The sequence below is a fragment of the Acipenser ruthenus genome, chromosome 11 (genome assembly GCF_902713425.1).
Source record: "Acipenser ruthenus chromosome 11, fAciRut3.2 maternal haplotype, whole genome shotgun sequence".
NCBI classification, from domain to species: domain Eukaryota; kingdom Metazoa; phylum Chordata; class Actinopteri; order Acipenseriformes; family Acipenseridae; genus Acipenser; species Acipenser ruthenus.
Window position 1 is genome coordinate 6726502 of NC_081199.1, and position 16602 is coordinate 6743103.

General features: G+C 39.1%; 1 protein-coding gene across 1 annotated transcript in view; it reads right to left on the reverse strand.

The window, feature by feature from the left end:
* LOC117426130 (transmembrane protein 132C-like) overlaps positions 1–16602 on the reverse strand; it is a 120867-nt gene that overhangs the window by 19584 nt on the left and 84681 nt on the right. Inside the window, exon 4 of the mRNA XM_059033143.1 lies at positions 11914–12100. Coding sequence (XP_058889126.1) covers positions 11914–12100 — 187 coding nt within the window. The remainder of the gene's footprint in view (positions 1–11913; positions 12101–16602) is intronic.

Below are 16602 nucleotides of genomic sequence, written 5' to 3' on the forward strand. Positions count from 1 at the left end.
CTGTTTAGTACAGATTTCTAACAATTATATACACAGAAGTTGAGTCACTATTGTTTCTTTTGCTGTTTTACCATATTGTACTGTACTTTTCTTGTGCTGTATTGGTTCCCGGTATGCATTGTCCGAGTGACATGTTATAAAGGCATGTACTACTGATCCACTAACGGAGCCTGGCTCTAGGAAATGCTTTTGGAACCATTGCTATGTTTTATACTGAAAGAGGGATAGCCATACTGCATCTGCATCTTGTATAAAGAAATAAAAAAACACTGTATATACCATTGCTTTCCAGATTTAGATTTATAATACAGTAGCAAGATCCAAACAACATGGAATGAGAGAAAGGAAGCTCTAGTTGATTTCAAACTTTTAAACAGCTTGGTAAGAGGGAGCTTTTCATTGCTGTTTGAAATTCACTTCTGTAACTGCTAAGCAAGCATCCACACACTGTTGCTTGGGTGTTAAGGTCAATCATATCTCAAGTTTTAAACACTAGAAAGAAATATATGCAAAAAAAGTTACCACAAGAAGTGTGACAAGGTTAGGATTACTGTAGAAATGTGTTTCTGAAGTGGCTAATTCCCTTTGCAGAGTTTAAGCTGAAGACATGAGGATCTTTAGAGGCTGTGCGTAATTAATGTTCCCTCACGTCCTTTATCACATGACCCTGGCTCCTTCTGTCTTGTTTTCTTATGCTGGAAGTTAATATTCAAGGCACACTGGGGAGTGCTATGGTATAAAGCTCCATCTCTTTCAGATTCTGACTTGGGTCTAAAACGACTCATTGTGTCATCACAAGTGATGTGCTCTGCATTAACTCCCACTAAAGACTCATGGTAGCACCACTGTCTGCCTGTCTAAATATGCACCTGTGATCTGGGCCCTCGGCCTCTGCATCAAAGGACAGTCCCGCCAGATCAGATGAAGGCAGGTGGAACACTGCAAGGGCCATGCATCATTCTTTCTTAGCTGAATGCTTTTTCTTTACTATTTTATATCTCTACAGTACATTTTTAAATACTTCTCGTTCAGTTAAAACGAGGAGGGAATCATAGAAATTGATTTAGAAATCATGGCATTACATTAAAGGTGCCATCTTTAAAAGTTCACTAAAGGTTATTCCAATTACTGGTATCTGCACTTTATAATTCACTATTCTTGCTATTGTACTCTATTTGGTCCACCCTTCTTGGTGTTTAGCAGGTGCATGAAAGCTTTTTGGTGGACATGTATACATTATTAAGGTCATCTCTTTCATAAATGTCTAGCCATGTTAAACTTCCACGCTAAGAACAATAGAGAGAAAATCCATAAAAAGCTGCACAGTGCGTGCACACACCAGGGTACAGAGGTCACTGCAGGGCCAATGGCTCATTACGGTGACCCATTGAAGGTAAAAGGCCTGTTCACTGAGCCCTCAAGCTACATGAACACTGTGTCCTGGTGTGTGCATGATACAGTTTTGATTACTCTATTACCTGAATCATTTAGTGTGTTCTGTAGAAAATCCTTACTGATGTGATTAAAGACCTTGTTTTTTACAGAACAATAGAAACTAGGTTTATAACCAGTTATTGCCTGTTGAACACAACTGTGTACATTTTATATTACTATTTTCTTAATGTCCACTACCACTTAACACTGCTAATTCATCATGGTGTACTTCCATTGTACATTTAATATGTACTTTCCTTGCCTCTCACTAGATGGCAGCATCAGGTATCATGTCTCCCTTTAGTGGAAGCACAAGTTGAGTCTGCCAAGGACGTTTCTGTGAAAGCGAATATTCTTTTCACAACCCATAAAAATCAGAAACTGAATTTAAACCAATATCCTGCTTCTAAACTATATTAAAAAAAAGATGTCAAGCAAATAAAAAAGTAACAGGTATCATTTTAGATATGTCACTGTCTCCTAGTTTGATTATATTGGCCTGCATTGAAGGGTTGATGGTTGTTTAGGTATCTTTACTGCCAGTGTTGTGTGAGTGGTTGCCCAGCTCCAGAGACACTTTTTAATATATATACCGTTTCTACACAACACTTTCAGGTGCACACAGACACATTAGGAATGTTCCAGAAGAACAGTAAGCAAAGCACTTTCACATTCACACATTCACCTCAAAGCATCTTTACAGCCTTCACCCAAGACCCAGAGGATGTGTTCCAGGTGTGAAGTCGAAGCCTTTACACAACTGTACCGCTGGGACACCACTGTACAACATCCAACACTTTAAACACTTTACCATTCAGTACTTAAAAGAGACTTACAATCAGACAAGAATGGTCTTTGTCTTTTGTTTTAGAACAACACAAAGTACACGGGACCGGCTTTAAAGAAAGGATTTGTGAGCATGTGATTTTCAAACACTCTAACAGGACAGCAGATCTGCAGCTCAGGTGTGTGATTGATTGCCTTAAGCCTTGTCTTCACTCCTCTTTGCACTTCCCATCTGATTACAAATGCCCTGCAACTCCCCTTTGCACACTTACTGTGCAGTCACTAACTCTCCTTCTTAGAAATACTCTTGAAATTGCTTGAAATACTCATCAAGCAATGTGTTTTAACTAAGGCTAAAGCTGAGGTAAAAGTTTAACCCCATTGCTTGTGGTCGAATGGGAAATATTTCTTTTTGAGCTGCAGCTCACAGTCCTGAGTTTGGGAGTGACTGTTCAGATTTTCTTCTCATAACCAGTGTGATAAAGCTACTGGATTCTTGGTTGTCATCCATTTGTGATTATGTATTTCCAATGGTGCTGCATTTCTGAATTTAGCCATTGCTGTAGAATGCACTAGCTTTATCTGCTAATAGGTTTTAAATTGAAAAAGAAAAGACTGCTTACTTCAAGGTGGATCACTATTAAAAATTGTACTTTTAGGCCAGCACTGCATTATTCAAGACTGTCTATCCAACTCATATCAGAGGCACCCAATTCAATTAACTTTTTACTGGAGGGATGTGTTATTTAAATGGACATTAAATTTGCTCCACATTAGCTATGTTAATTGCATGAACCATAATTTCCCTGAATGATTCCCCTCGGTAAAACAGTTAATGGAATTTAGCCCTTAGTCACATGTTAAAGCTGGCTGCACGTTACGAGAGCACACAGTGTCACTACGCCCATGTAGTTAGATTAATTTCATGGTTATTAACACACTACAGCACTATTACCTGGGGGGGATACTGATGAGATTTGGGTGAGGGAGAGGGTCTATAGAATAAGCCAAGCAACAATCAACCCTTTAGCTCTGAAGCTGTTCGTCTGTTCTGTATTGCTTTGTACTGAACTAAAGGTAAAATGGAATGCTGCTGAACTTTCATGCTTCCAAGAAGAAACTTAACAAAGATAAAACTGTCATACAACCTGACCGGGGCCAGACCTGATTGCATCCATCAGTGCTAACAGAAGAGCAGGAGCCAATCTCTTTAGAAATCTGATTTGTGGGCCTGTGCTGGAGTATAAAACTTCCAGGTTTCCATTCTTGCAATTACGAAGTGCAGTATCAGGGGACATCCGCTTGCTATATAGACATTTTGAGCGTGTTCCCGTCACAGTCTGTGCTGGAGTGTAATTCAGTGTGACATGTCCCCGGCAATATTGATAATCCCATAAAATCAGATAGCGCTGTGAACCCCAAGGCAAAGACTCCCGGAGTGTGGTCTGTCAGTATCCATGTTCTGTACTTCCCCTTTCATACTCTGTCTGCTGACACTGTTTCACTGTACAGGTCTCGCATAATGACTGTTTAATCGGTCAATAAGTCCCTGTCAATCCCTAGACTCCACAGGAAATTAACTGTTACAGACTGTTCTAATACAATTGTGGGTATTGTTTACTGTTTTTAAACCAGAAAGTAGACGTCGTTGACAGCCCAGTTTGTTTACAGTATCCAGTACAACACAAGCTTCCGTCCTGAAACTTGCTTTGATGCCATACTTTGCCACTCCTAAACGCTAACTGTCTGACAGCACTGTATATTGAATTGTGTACTTGAATTGGGCAGTGTTTGTTTTGAATGTTCGTTTATTTTTTCAAATATCTTTAACAGGTAATGACGAAGTCACAGGGATAATTAAATTGTTACAACTGCTGCTTTATGTATGGGTTTGTGCCCTGTAACTACAAAACCATGCTTAGGGTAGCTGTGAATGATTGGTTAATCACAGCCAGCACAAGCAGCAGCGTTCCTTGGAGGTGTGTGTGTGTGTGTGTGTGTATTAAAGTGTGCAGTGGTATGTGTTTGTATGTGAGACGGTGTAAGTCAGCTTTCCGATATAACAGGATTACAGAACCATCTGAACTTGTAATAACGGGGCCTGTCGTACCCATCTGCTATTAAATTTAGAGCCAGTTAAAACATATTACATTTCTCTATAAGAAGTAAATACTTTAATCTCTGTAATGCTATAACTGTCAGTTTGTTATTTGTGCTGTGGAGTAAGTACCGGAGTGAAAGCCTAATGTAATCACTGACGTTACGCTGTTGCCACATCCATCACAAAACGCACTGAATAAATTGAAGTCTAAACCGATTTCAAACCACTGTGGTCTCATCTGATTAAATCATACTGGGGGATGTATTCAGCTCAGATGCTGTAATCACCTTAAGGATGGGGAATCTGATTTTCATAAACTTTAATATCAGACAAGAGAATCAGGAAAGGCTTGCGGCGAGAATATGCAGGGCTTCCCTGAATACATTGAAGAGGATATTTCCATTTAAGATAAACTCACGGGGGCAGACGTAAGCTCTTGGCTAAATAGACCCACTTGTTTCTATAAACTGTTAAAGGTATTACAGCTAATTAAATAATCCCACATGATTCTATGTTGGTCTCAAATGTCAAGTTTTCAAAAGAAGCCTGTTTCATATCGAACATGCATTTCCTTTTCAAAATGATCTCTGGTTCCATACTGTGCCAGGTTGAAGAAAGCCTTACTGTCAGCTATCCTGTTACTGTTTCACCTCCTGGGTCATTTCATCTTGCCAGTCAAACATGTTACTGGCTTTAAACTATGTCAGTCAATAAAGAAAGCAGCTGATTGGTTAAATCACAGAGTAGAAGGGTGTGATAGGAACAATTTCATTCTCTGGGTATGGTTTCAGATCATTTTTGCCATAACATGTACTTCCTTTAAAACTCCAACCCGTGATTTATAGAATTCATTTTGTTTGCTAGTTTGAATGAAGGTTTTGTCATAGCCCTGTGTATTTTCTCTAATAATTGTAACGTCCATCACTGGTTACAATATTAATTTAGCAGATGCTTTTATCCAAAGCTATTTGCATACGGGCCAACGGCAGTGCCCCACCCGGGAATCGAACCTCAAATACTTGGTTGCAAGTCCAGAATCCTAACCACCACTCTACACTGCCGTAATGGTAGGTAATGGTAGGTGTTCCTTTGCAAAAACTTTTTTTATTATTATAGTATGAACGATACTACAAAAAAAAACAGAGTGTCCTGTTGACTTTCATAACCGATAACTCAGGCATACATTTTACTGCAGACAAGACACAAACCATGTGTGGTACTGCCTACAGTAAGCATGCAAAACACATGCCACTTACTCACACCCAACTTCCGCTGGCCATCACTTACTCCACTATACTATATCTCATGATGACATTATTATTAAGGACTGGGACTACCGATAACAAATAGAGAAAGCTTCCCACTTGCAAGTCCTTGATTAACTCAAGGTGGCAGATAAAGAAGAAATAAAACTGACCTCAATTCATATCTGGATGATTGTTGGCTTTCCCCCACCTCTATATTAAACATTTGTAAACCGTAAGGGTAACACAGCCACACTGACGCCAAGGAAGGAAGCAAAAGAAACCCTCTCATAATTGACTGCAATTTAGAGTGTTCTTCCCCTTGAATAAGCAATGAGATTTCGCATGGAGCCAGACAGAAAGCTGGTACTATATATTCACTTCATAGGACAGAGAAGCCCTCTGATGCGATTGAAGTACGGATCTAAAAACACAGATAAATCAATAGGTCGTTGAATAAGGTGCTATCCCTAGAGAATATCAACGAGAGAAAACATTAACTATGAGCAATCTCCGGAGCCCAACAAGGTCAGCGATGGGGACTGCAAGAGGAGATCTCAAGGGCAAGTGGGTCCCTCTCCCAAAGGTAAAATATATGCTGAACTGCATAACATTGTACCTAACCTATCATGCTGGGGACTGACGTATTGTATTGTACAGGGAAGCAGGCAGCAGTCAGTGTAGCACACTAATCTTTGGCCGTTGGATTTTTCAGGTGTCCATGAGTAGCATGGACACACACTACGTTCCACCACATTGGCAGCTTTGGGTGTCTCTATAACCATGTAGTGTCGAGTGAGCTCTGCTTTATCTTTTAGCTTACAAGGGTATGTACAGTGACCAGTTCTGCACTTTGCAGATAGTAGATGTAGTTTATTATCCTGTGATATGTGTTCTAATTATCATGTATTACTGTTTCTGCAATCATGGGTATTTGGCATGTTTAATAAAGTCACAAATCTATTTGACCTCTTTGAGCAACATGAGCAAGGTGGAATGTCTGGTTTAATGGTTAGGTGACAAGGCTGTTCAATACTTAAAGACTGTCTCCTTTATTTTAACACCATCTTCAACTCAACTGGATTCAGAAATTGGGATTGTCTGGCTGGGCCACCCTATTTAATCAAAATCTTCATGTATTTCATGCTAGTCAGGGGAATACCATTGAAATAAACAGAGGATATTACTGTATCTGACCAATTATTCTCTTGACTGTCGGATAGATAAACCATGAAGAGTTTCACTTAGGTCCTTTTTTATATCGCTGATGTTTGACTATTCATTTGGTCAGCTTGTCTGTCATGTCAAATGTCTGTTTATTGAAAAACCTTAATCCTTTCATTTGTATTCAAACTGGATTTGAAATGGCTAGCAAAAGGATTCTTTTGAGAATGCAATTGTAACGGGCAGTGTTGTGGGATGCATTGCCGGTATGGATTCTGTGGTTAAGGCACTTGCATGCGGCATGCGTGCCCATAGGTTCCGCCCAGCCTCTGCCCGGTTACACGTGCCAGGAAAATATGTAACAACAACAAAAAATAATAATAATATTTATTGTAAGAATTAATAAACTCAACAAATGCAAAAATTAACTGCTTTAAACTAAAATCAATTTGCTAAATTAATGCAAAATTAATCGACTGTGAATCTCAAAATGAATTCAAAAGCAGTAAGCATTAATAGTGCAGAGATAGCTGCATCAAGAAAGAAAAAAAACAACATTATTTGTAAAGGAGATTCAATCTTTTTATCCACAATCAATTCATATGACAGCCAGTCTTGGATTTATGAAGGATCACATCTATGAATGTCTGCAGGCATCTTGTCCTGTGATTTAATGTGACCAAGATGTGTGCTGACAAACAAAAGAAAATAAGTCAGTTGAGTGCAGGTGAGGGGTTACAGAAGAGAAATGTGACATTGGTAAATCAGTATGTCAGACCCAGTAAAGCAGCGTGATGTTGATGAAGGACAGCACACAGCAGTGCTTCAGTGTTCCTGCTGTCTCACAGAACATAGCATGCTCCCCTACCTGCTGTACAGTTTACACGCCATTCAACAGAACACCATGGGGTCCATGCTATTGTTATTGCAGCACGGATTGCAGGAGTTTGACTAAATGCTGTACCAACTGGAGTGCTCTAAAAATCTGCAATGCAATTGCAAAAAGTAACACCTGTTTCTTTAAATGTCCAGATACACACGAAGAACAGGCTTTAAAAGGTTTTTAAAATTAGCGTTTGCTTCACATTACCAACTCTTTCAATCTATTATCACTAAATATACTAGCAACATCCTTTTTTTGGACTACAACAAGCATTCTTTTACAGATTTTACGAGCACGGCCACGTTTGTGATTTATTGTTTTTTGCTATATCCACTGGGCCTCGCCTTACTCCATTCTTCTTGCAAAAGCAAAGCAAGAGAGGACGATGGAGGGATCCTTAACTGACAGGCACCAATGTAATCTGTACAAGGAAGGATCACATGGTCACTGCATCGTTTATTTAGAAGAATAATTAGGCCCCTTGCACACTTATTCAACTGAGAGCTGCTTTTGAAAAGGAACTGCCAGCTGTGCCTCTGGTCTGTTAGTCTGCATGGTGGTTTTGTGCTGTGCACAGCAATGCACTAGGGACTGTGCTAAGACAATACAGCGAGTGCAGTTTTGTCCCCATAGAAATGATGAATGCAGGGTACAGCTTCATGATTAATGAATGCGTTGCTTGTACTTCACTAATTTTCCAGGGGTTAATGACAATTTAAATGGTTATGATTCATATCCATAAAATGATTAAATCAATTCATGTCTAAGCTGAATTCCAAATATACAGTATACATACATTTTAACAAGACTGAAAAAAAAACAAAATCACAAAAAAAAAGAATCAACAAATAGAGTAAATAGTGCTGCAATAAGCAGAGTTCTTTGTACATCGGGACTGCATTCAATTAAGCACATCTTATTTTTCACTGGCAGTTATACATTTGGCTTCGGAACAGAAATTACTAAGAGTTACTTGCGTTTTATGCTGTGTTTTAGAAAATGTCAATAGTGCATCAGCTCTCCGTGTTAAAGGAGAGCTGAAGAAACTACTCCATCGACAGGAAATGTTCATGCATGATAGCAATGCTTGATACCCCCTTATTATGTATCACAGAATAGGAAATGCTTGGATGATATTTTCTATACACATTGCTATCCCCCCAAACCATTATTTTCCTCCCTGGAACACCCTGCTTGTATGACAAATTATATCAGACTCAAATTACAATCACCTGTAAATGGCCTGCATACTGTACATGTGAAATAAGCTACTGTCTGTCTGGTGATGTGGGTGGTGGTGCGTTCAAAGCTGTCACCTGCCCTACTTTGCATTCATTCTTTATACATGTTGCTGGTGCAAAGGGACTTTTTTCGTTTCTTTTGTTGATGGTGCACAGCCATTGTGCTTCACTGCTCTGAGAGAATGTAGCATTGAAAAACACTGTCAAGTGGCTTAGTCATGGATGGACTGAGAAAGATCGGAAACAAAGCCTTTTAAAATGATATTTTCTAACCCTCCTCATGATCTTGGCACCAATGCTCACTTTTTTTATACTAACCATCAAATTAAAAAAATGAGAGTTAACAGGCAGGTATTTCTCTCGTTGGGTACTATAAATACTGCTTGGGAGGGTGTGATACTGACACATAGAATAGTTCTATCCTTTTAGACACTTAACCAGCAGCATGGGAAAACTACAATCTAGAATAAACTGAGCGATGTGGAGCCACATAGAAAATAACAAAGACTGATTTACACCTGCTCCATTTATTGCATACATTTATATTTACCAAAACACACTCCTTTCCAAGCAAAAATGTTAAATAAAAGTCAAAATAAATCGTCTCCAATTCTGAAAATAACCAAGCCAGAAGCCAGGGGGATGATTCCATATGAGGGACACCACAGGGAGGTTACATAGACAATTCAAAGTAATTACAGCAACTACACTGTAATTACAGAATCAGCTAGCTCTGTTCATTTGGACTTAATAATATACAATTATAATCTCGGTAGGATTCAGTTCCCTTAAGTCAGTATTAAAGGGCCCAAACCCATTTACCACTATATTTATTGTAAAAATACAGTATGGATATCGGGCTAAACAAGCTTTTGAATAATTTAATACTGTTGCTGGGCCAAAGGCCCTATCAGTAACATGTTTTAACCAGACTTGCACAGACACACTCCTCTTGAAGTCCCTGTCCCTCTTTAGTTTATGCAGACAGAACTCCTTCAGGCTGGCTGCTCTGTAGAATCCATTAGAGAAAGGGTAAGAATATATATATATATATATATATATATATATATATATATATATATATATATATATATATATATATATATATATTATTTCTGTAATTTCTCTTACATGACTAACTTTCTCTGTCTCCAAATGTGTCTCTTCCTCTCACCTTTACTTACAAGCAAAAATAATTAACACACAAATAAACGCCTGCAGGGAATTCAGAGTATTGCAACTATATATATAATTTTTTTTTTTTTTTTGTCATTTATTTTTAGATGCCTCATTAAGACAAACAAATAACAAACCCAGATTAAACCCCTTCAACTCTGGACTAGTTTAATAGTGTGCGTACCTGCTTATGGAATTTGAAGTTTTCCAATAGTCACTCCCTTATAAAAGTTGACCACAGAAAAAACATAAAAGGTCTAAGAAAGCCTAGAGAAAGCAGGTTAAGCATAGGAAGGCATTGAAAGAGAGGTATGGTAAAGCACAATAAAAACATGTACCATGGTAAACTATTGTTTACCCCCGGTTTAACCATGAGAAAACTATGGGAAAATTGCAGCTTTGCCATAAAAGTTTACCAAGGTTAACTACTATAAGGCCAGCAGCTAACGACCATCTCCATAAATCTGTACCAGTATCTGAACCTTGTAGATGACATTTTCAGCCTTGTAGCTTAGCACAGAAAACTGGTTGGGGGTTAAGAGGGCTTCTGTATTTTCCCAGTCTTCACACCATAACAAGATTCAAATTCGCACCCCTTGAAAGCCCAGGAGGTTCTCAATAAGGCGCTGACAAGGCCAGCGAAGAGGATGTAATAGAAAAGAGGTTAGCTTGTAAAAGCCAGCAGAGCAGGTCACATAGCGGACGATGAGGCATGTTGGACACAAGGCAACGAGGGACCAGGGACGTGGAGCATTTAAAGTTTCACAAGCAAAGATGCTGAACTGCAGAACTTATTCCTCATGGTCAAATAAATGGCAGAAGGATGTACTACTTTAAGAGGTAGTATGATATTTTACAAGCACAAGGAGCAATCAAGGGCAGCACATTTTTCTTCAGAGAAAACTTGTGAATAAAGGGGGCCAAAACATGTTCTGTCTATCAAGTAAAAAAATAAAAAAGAACAACAGATTGCAGTTCATTTAAAAGGCCTAACCTGCCCAGCAGCAGTGACTGTACAAAGTGCTGGATAAAGTATTAAAACAAGAGCTCTTTTCCAACGCAAACCCATTCCCCCCCCCCCCCCCGTTCACAAATGTAAACTGATGAAAGACACTTCCCTGTCAAATTCTGCATAATGCTGACATGCACATGTCGAAGTTTTATTATAGAGAAGTGAAGTGTCAAACTCAATTTTAAAGAGGAGTCTTGCCTTTAGAAACTTGTATCTCTGAATCAGGGAAATGAGACTTTGATGGATTTTCATACAGTATGTGCTCTTCGTTTATCATTCATAGTCGAGGAGCTCTCCTGAATACACATCTTCAGCCAACATCATTATAATCCACATCTTCTTCACAGATGCTAATAGAAAATAAGCGATAGCTCCTTTCTAACTCGCTGTCAGATTGATATTACATTTTTTTACTCTGGTGAAAAGAACCAAAATAACAAATAGAATCCTCTTATTAGAACCAGCTCTCAGTTAACGCCATTGTAGCCAACCCCTTTTATTTATACTTCCTGCCTACAGATGGATGTGTTAATCACTCCATTCACACAAAGTGGGGGGAGGCTGTTAAGCACCTATAACTTACATATCAGGAAGAAAAGTGTCTGAACACATCAAAAACTCTGCTGGGCTTCACTGATTGCTACATAAAAACACATGCATAGAAGGATCATAGTAACCACAATAGGAAAGTATTTAAAGTGCTGCATCATTCAATGCCAAAACACGTAAAAACAAAAAATGTAAAATGTGCAAAATGTAGAATAGAACAAATACTGTGGGTATTAATGCACACTGCAATAAAATGTTAAATCATGCATTCTATAAATACAGCTGATTATCAGCAGGTTTGACAGTATGAAATGTCTTCTCACCATGGCTAGAGGAATGATGCTGCCCAGGACTTTCTGTACCAGGTGGATCTCGGTCTCTGCCTCCTTGGTCCGGGTTCCGGTCCTGGGGTACTCTGCCTGCCATGTGATGGAACTGCTCCCCAGCAGGTCAGCGTAGGTGTCCACCTCAAAATCCATCTGCATGACCCCCACCACCCTGTCCTCCGCTCTGAACAAAGAGCAACAAACAGCTTTAGGACCAAGCAAGTTATTTAAACGTCTGGTTAGGACATTCTCAAGCTGAGGAAACACAAAGTGGCTAGAAGACAAGATTTCAGGCCACTGCATGGCACACCAGGGGAGACCTGGGGTTTGATACAGCAAAGTTGCCTCCTGGAACCAGGTTTCAAGCCAGTGTTCCTGAAAAAGTGGCTTTGTGTTCCCTGAGCTTTAGTGTCGCTGCAGAAATCCCCCTGGACCTCCAAGCTCAAATATAGCCAGAAGGTAATAAAGGTTAACCTTACTTGTAGAGGTGCCTCATGGCATAATATCTATGAGCTCTGTCTGAATCAATAAACCCACATCTACTGCAGCACAGCAGGCAGTGTTACAGAGCACAACCCTGAGGAGAGGAGAGCCAGAGATCTCCTTCACTGGGGCCTAAGATATAACTCATCTCCTTCTCACTGTTTACTAAGCTGTTGCTCCAGTCATTGCAGGCAAAACTTTCTTTTTTTACCAAAATGAAATTGGGGTTTGATGGCTCCCATGCATACACAGACATACTTTAATTTATTTCTCATGACTTTCAAGTTCTAACATGTCCTAATCTGATTAGAGAATCTTTTTTTTTTTTTTTTAGAAATCTTCTACCTGCACACTACTGTCTGGCAAAATCGCATAAAATGGTTCACTATGATTAAAAATATATTTGTGTATATTTTGGGTTAGAGTATGGTAATGTGTTCATTTCAATTTAATCAAACACCTTCAAGAGGAAAAAGGAACAAACTAATAATAAAATCACTGTACAACACTGGATATACAGTACACAACAGTGTCAGGGCTTCACCCGACAAATCCCTTGCACACTAGAGGTTGTATTCTAAAATGAAGATCTTTCGACTGATCGTTTAAAGTTTGAAAGGAAACCAAAGTCAAACAAAATTACAAGGTCGCCACTGCCAGGTAACAACCTGAGATCTGTGATTACACTGTCAACTATTACAAAAAACACAGGGCATTAATTCTAGTAAATATATTCATAATAAAGTAAATCTTTCTTGCATATATATATATATATATATATATATATATATATATATATATATATATATAAATATATACTGACTGAGGAAGCAAATGCAGTGCTTTTACTGGCATGAAAATGCTTCATGCCTGCATGTCTATATGCTTTAAATCATATGGACTGGAAAGTTTTTTTAAGTGAAGAGAATGGACAGAAAAAGACACTCCCTTCTAAAAGTTCATCACAGGTTATTTTTTCAGTTTTCTAATGATTATACTGTGCATTTACCATCGTTTTCATGGTTTGACTGTACACTACCTCTCTAGGCTGTACAATGCTTACCTATGATTTGCTACGTTTCTGTCATGGAAGCCTTTATAATGTGGTTAACATGCTTTGTTTTCTGTTGAACCCTACTCACAGGCTTTCAAGGGCTCTGGAAAACTGCAGAGGACTGTTTACTTGACAGGTGCCGTACCTGTATGCTGTACCACTGTATACCAGCCTTCTAACCCAGGGGAAGTGTTACACAGCAGAGTTTAAAACTCGCTTCAAGTCTAGTGATGTCGTTTCAGCCTGCCAGCACCTGGAGATGCACGCTGACACTCTCAGGGTCTCCCAGGATCCCCTCCTTGAACTGGCTGACAACCTACCCTTCCACGCACATTCCAATCCTGTCCCTGAAAACGTGGACGGAATTGAAATTCTCCCCCAAAGCAGCCAATGGGCAACTAAACATGGAGAGACAGAGACAGTGTCATCTTGTATTGCATTCTCCCTTCCTTCCGTCTCCAATTATTTAACATGAGAAATTCGGATGAAAATAAAGTCTATTAACTGAAGGAACTTCCAAAGAATCTTAGATCTTTTGAATCAACGGTGTCAACACACTAGATCTTTGGATACAGTAGTAATAAAACCTGACAGGAATGGCAGCAGTGTATCCTACAGCATGAATACACTGGTACAGTTTGAGGGCCACTCAACAGTAAAGCTCTTGCAAGTTGAGACAGTTTTGATGTGGAGGTTGGAGTATACAGTCATTACGAACAAGCAGGAAAAGTTATCTAAAAATATATATTAAATAAAACCCAGAATCAGGGTTGTGTCAACCTCTAGAGTCACTGTAATGTATCCATTAACAAGTCAATGTAATATTCTGTTTCATGCAGAAAACAAATATTCTGGTAGAGTGAAAAAAAAAAGATTTCTTACTATGTGCATTGAGAACATTAAAATTGATTACTAGATGACCGTGCTTTGGGGGTGATATTAAATCATTTGAAGAAAGACATCTAAACATCGGGACTCAGTTATTGGTCACAAATTGGCCCTCTCGATCATGTAATTACTGCAGTCATGAACTGGTGATTTGTTTACACCCAGAATTTATGCCCAGTTTCAGGAGCCTCTATCTGTTGCTGTTATTTATGTATTCCCTTACACAAGGATTTAGCTGAAATTCAATAGAAAACAACTCGAAGGTCATTTGAACGAGTCACTTAAGGGCAGATTTTTTTTATTGGCCTGCATCCTCTGGGAGTCATATTAACATGTCTCCTCTATTAACACGTGACAGTAGAGCCTCAGGACATGCATGCCACACATTATTAGCAATTACAAAACCTCACATATTACCAATCACGGTTTCATTGACAATATCCAGGTGAGGCCTATAATCTCTGAACTCTCTCGATTGCTGGTCAGTTCTCTGTAGTATTGAAAACCCCCCACAGCCAGGCTACTGTCCCAAGGTAACCGGCCGTGTTGTTGCTTTGCCCCCAGGCTCTGAGATTCTCTTCCTAAATCCATTGGAGATTCAGATTCATTTGTGATTTTTAGCTTAGAGCCTTCACTCTCAAAGTGAAGGGCTTATTTATCGGGTTCAATGATTGCACTTTTTAAGGGTTTGTGAACACTTACTTTCAGGCTTGGACACTTAACAAAAATTCATTTTATGGTCTGAGGTGTTAATCAGGACTTTATTGATTGAATTGTGTTGTTGTTATTGGTGAACAGCAGTGGGAAGAATTGAACACATACTTTCTTTGTATGTGACAGAAGAGCCAAGCTGCCCTACTGTTTTAACACCAGTGTTCAACCTGAACACCAATCTACTGCAATAATCTCTTTACAGGATATAGAATATGTGGTCTACACTTCTTTATTTCAGCCTCTTCTTGCTGCTACAGACAGCCTTTCAGCCTTAGTTTTAGATTGCAATTGCTGCCACACAGCTTTCCCATCAGCCCTGATCAGCGTGAGCATTCATTCTGCTCAACTGGAGAGTGCTGAGACTGCTAGTTCCGCAACCTAGTTTCAGGTCACAGAGAGACTACTGGCTTTGACAATTGATCAGGAGACAGCAGAGGGAGCCCTTTGCTGCACTTCCTTCCTCTCAGGTCTACTGCAGATAGAGCAGCTGGTGCCAAGGGATTGTGATCCTAGGCACTCCCTCCCAGCAACAGACAGCTTTCAAAGCTGGTTACAGGAACCCCTTAGGGCGAGTTTACTCCCCAGAACATGCACCTGGGACCTGGTATTTTGGTGTTTAAAGGTGCTATTTTGGGGGTTGGGGTGAGGAAAGGTTGGGAGGGGTAGCCTTAGCAGCAGAAGCTTTCATTTTTAATTATATTCTTGAAGCTAGAATGCCTTTTAACTCACATTAAGGTTGGATCTTAAAATGTATTACATCAATCACATTAATGAATATTTACTTAATGCAATTTCAATTGGTATTCCTATGTAATTACATGGTTATTAAAAAAAGAAAGTAAAGTATCTTGCCTGTATTATCTTCCCCAGTTACCAAGACTAATATGTTTTACTCTAGACTGCAGCATACACACCAAACAGAAACACACACAGACAAGCCACATCCAAGAGTTATTTGCTCATTTAACAGGCCATTAGGCAATCAACATACCTGTAGTTGATCAATAGTTGTTTAATATCGTTAATATAATCAGCCTGCCCAAGTAATTTCCAGGCACTGTAGGATTGTATGGAATAGGAGACTAATTTTACATGCAAGGGTATACACTCTCAGGACAAGAAGACAATATTTTGGATTCCATCAGTCCAAGAGACCACAGGATAAAAAAAAAGCACAATTAAACAGTTTGACAATAACGCAACATGCCATTGTCCTAGAACATAAATGTCAACCCATGTTAAAAACCAATATAATGCTACCTATATAAAAGAAACTGGAAAGAAAAAAAAAACATCCATTAATTGGAAGACTAAATATAACGAATGGCAAAGGACTGAAATGTGCAGACAGATTTTATGCTGATTTAGTTTACGGGCGAGCTTGTATTGATTTATAAGCACTGTGCAGTTAATGGATTCCTTTTGGTGGATTACAAGGCCAGGGTTAGTCCATTGGAAATACTAAAGGACACGTGGCACAGCAGCTAAAAGAGTTTCTCACAAATTAATTTCTGATGGATGAAAGAAGAATGGATTAACACTCAACA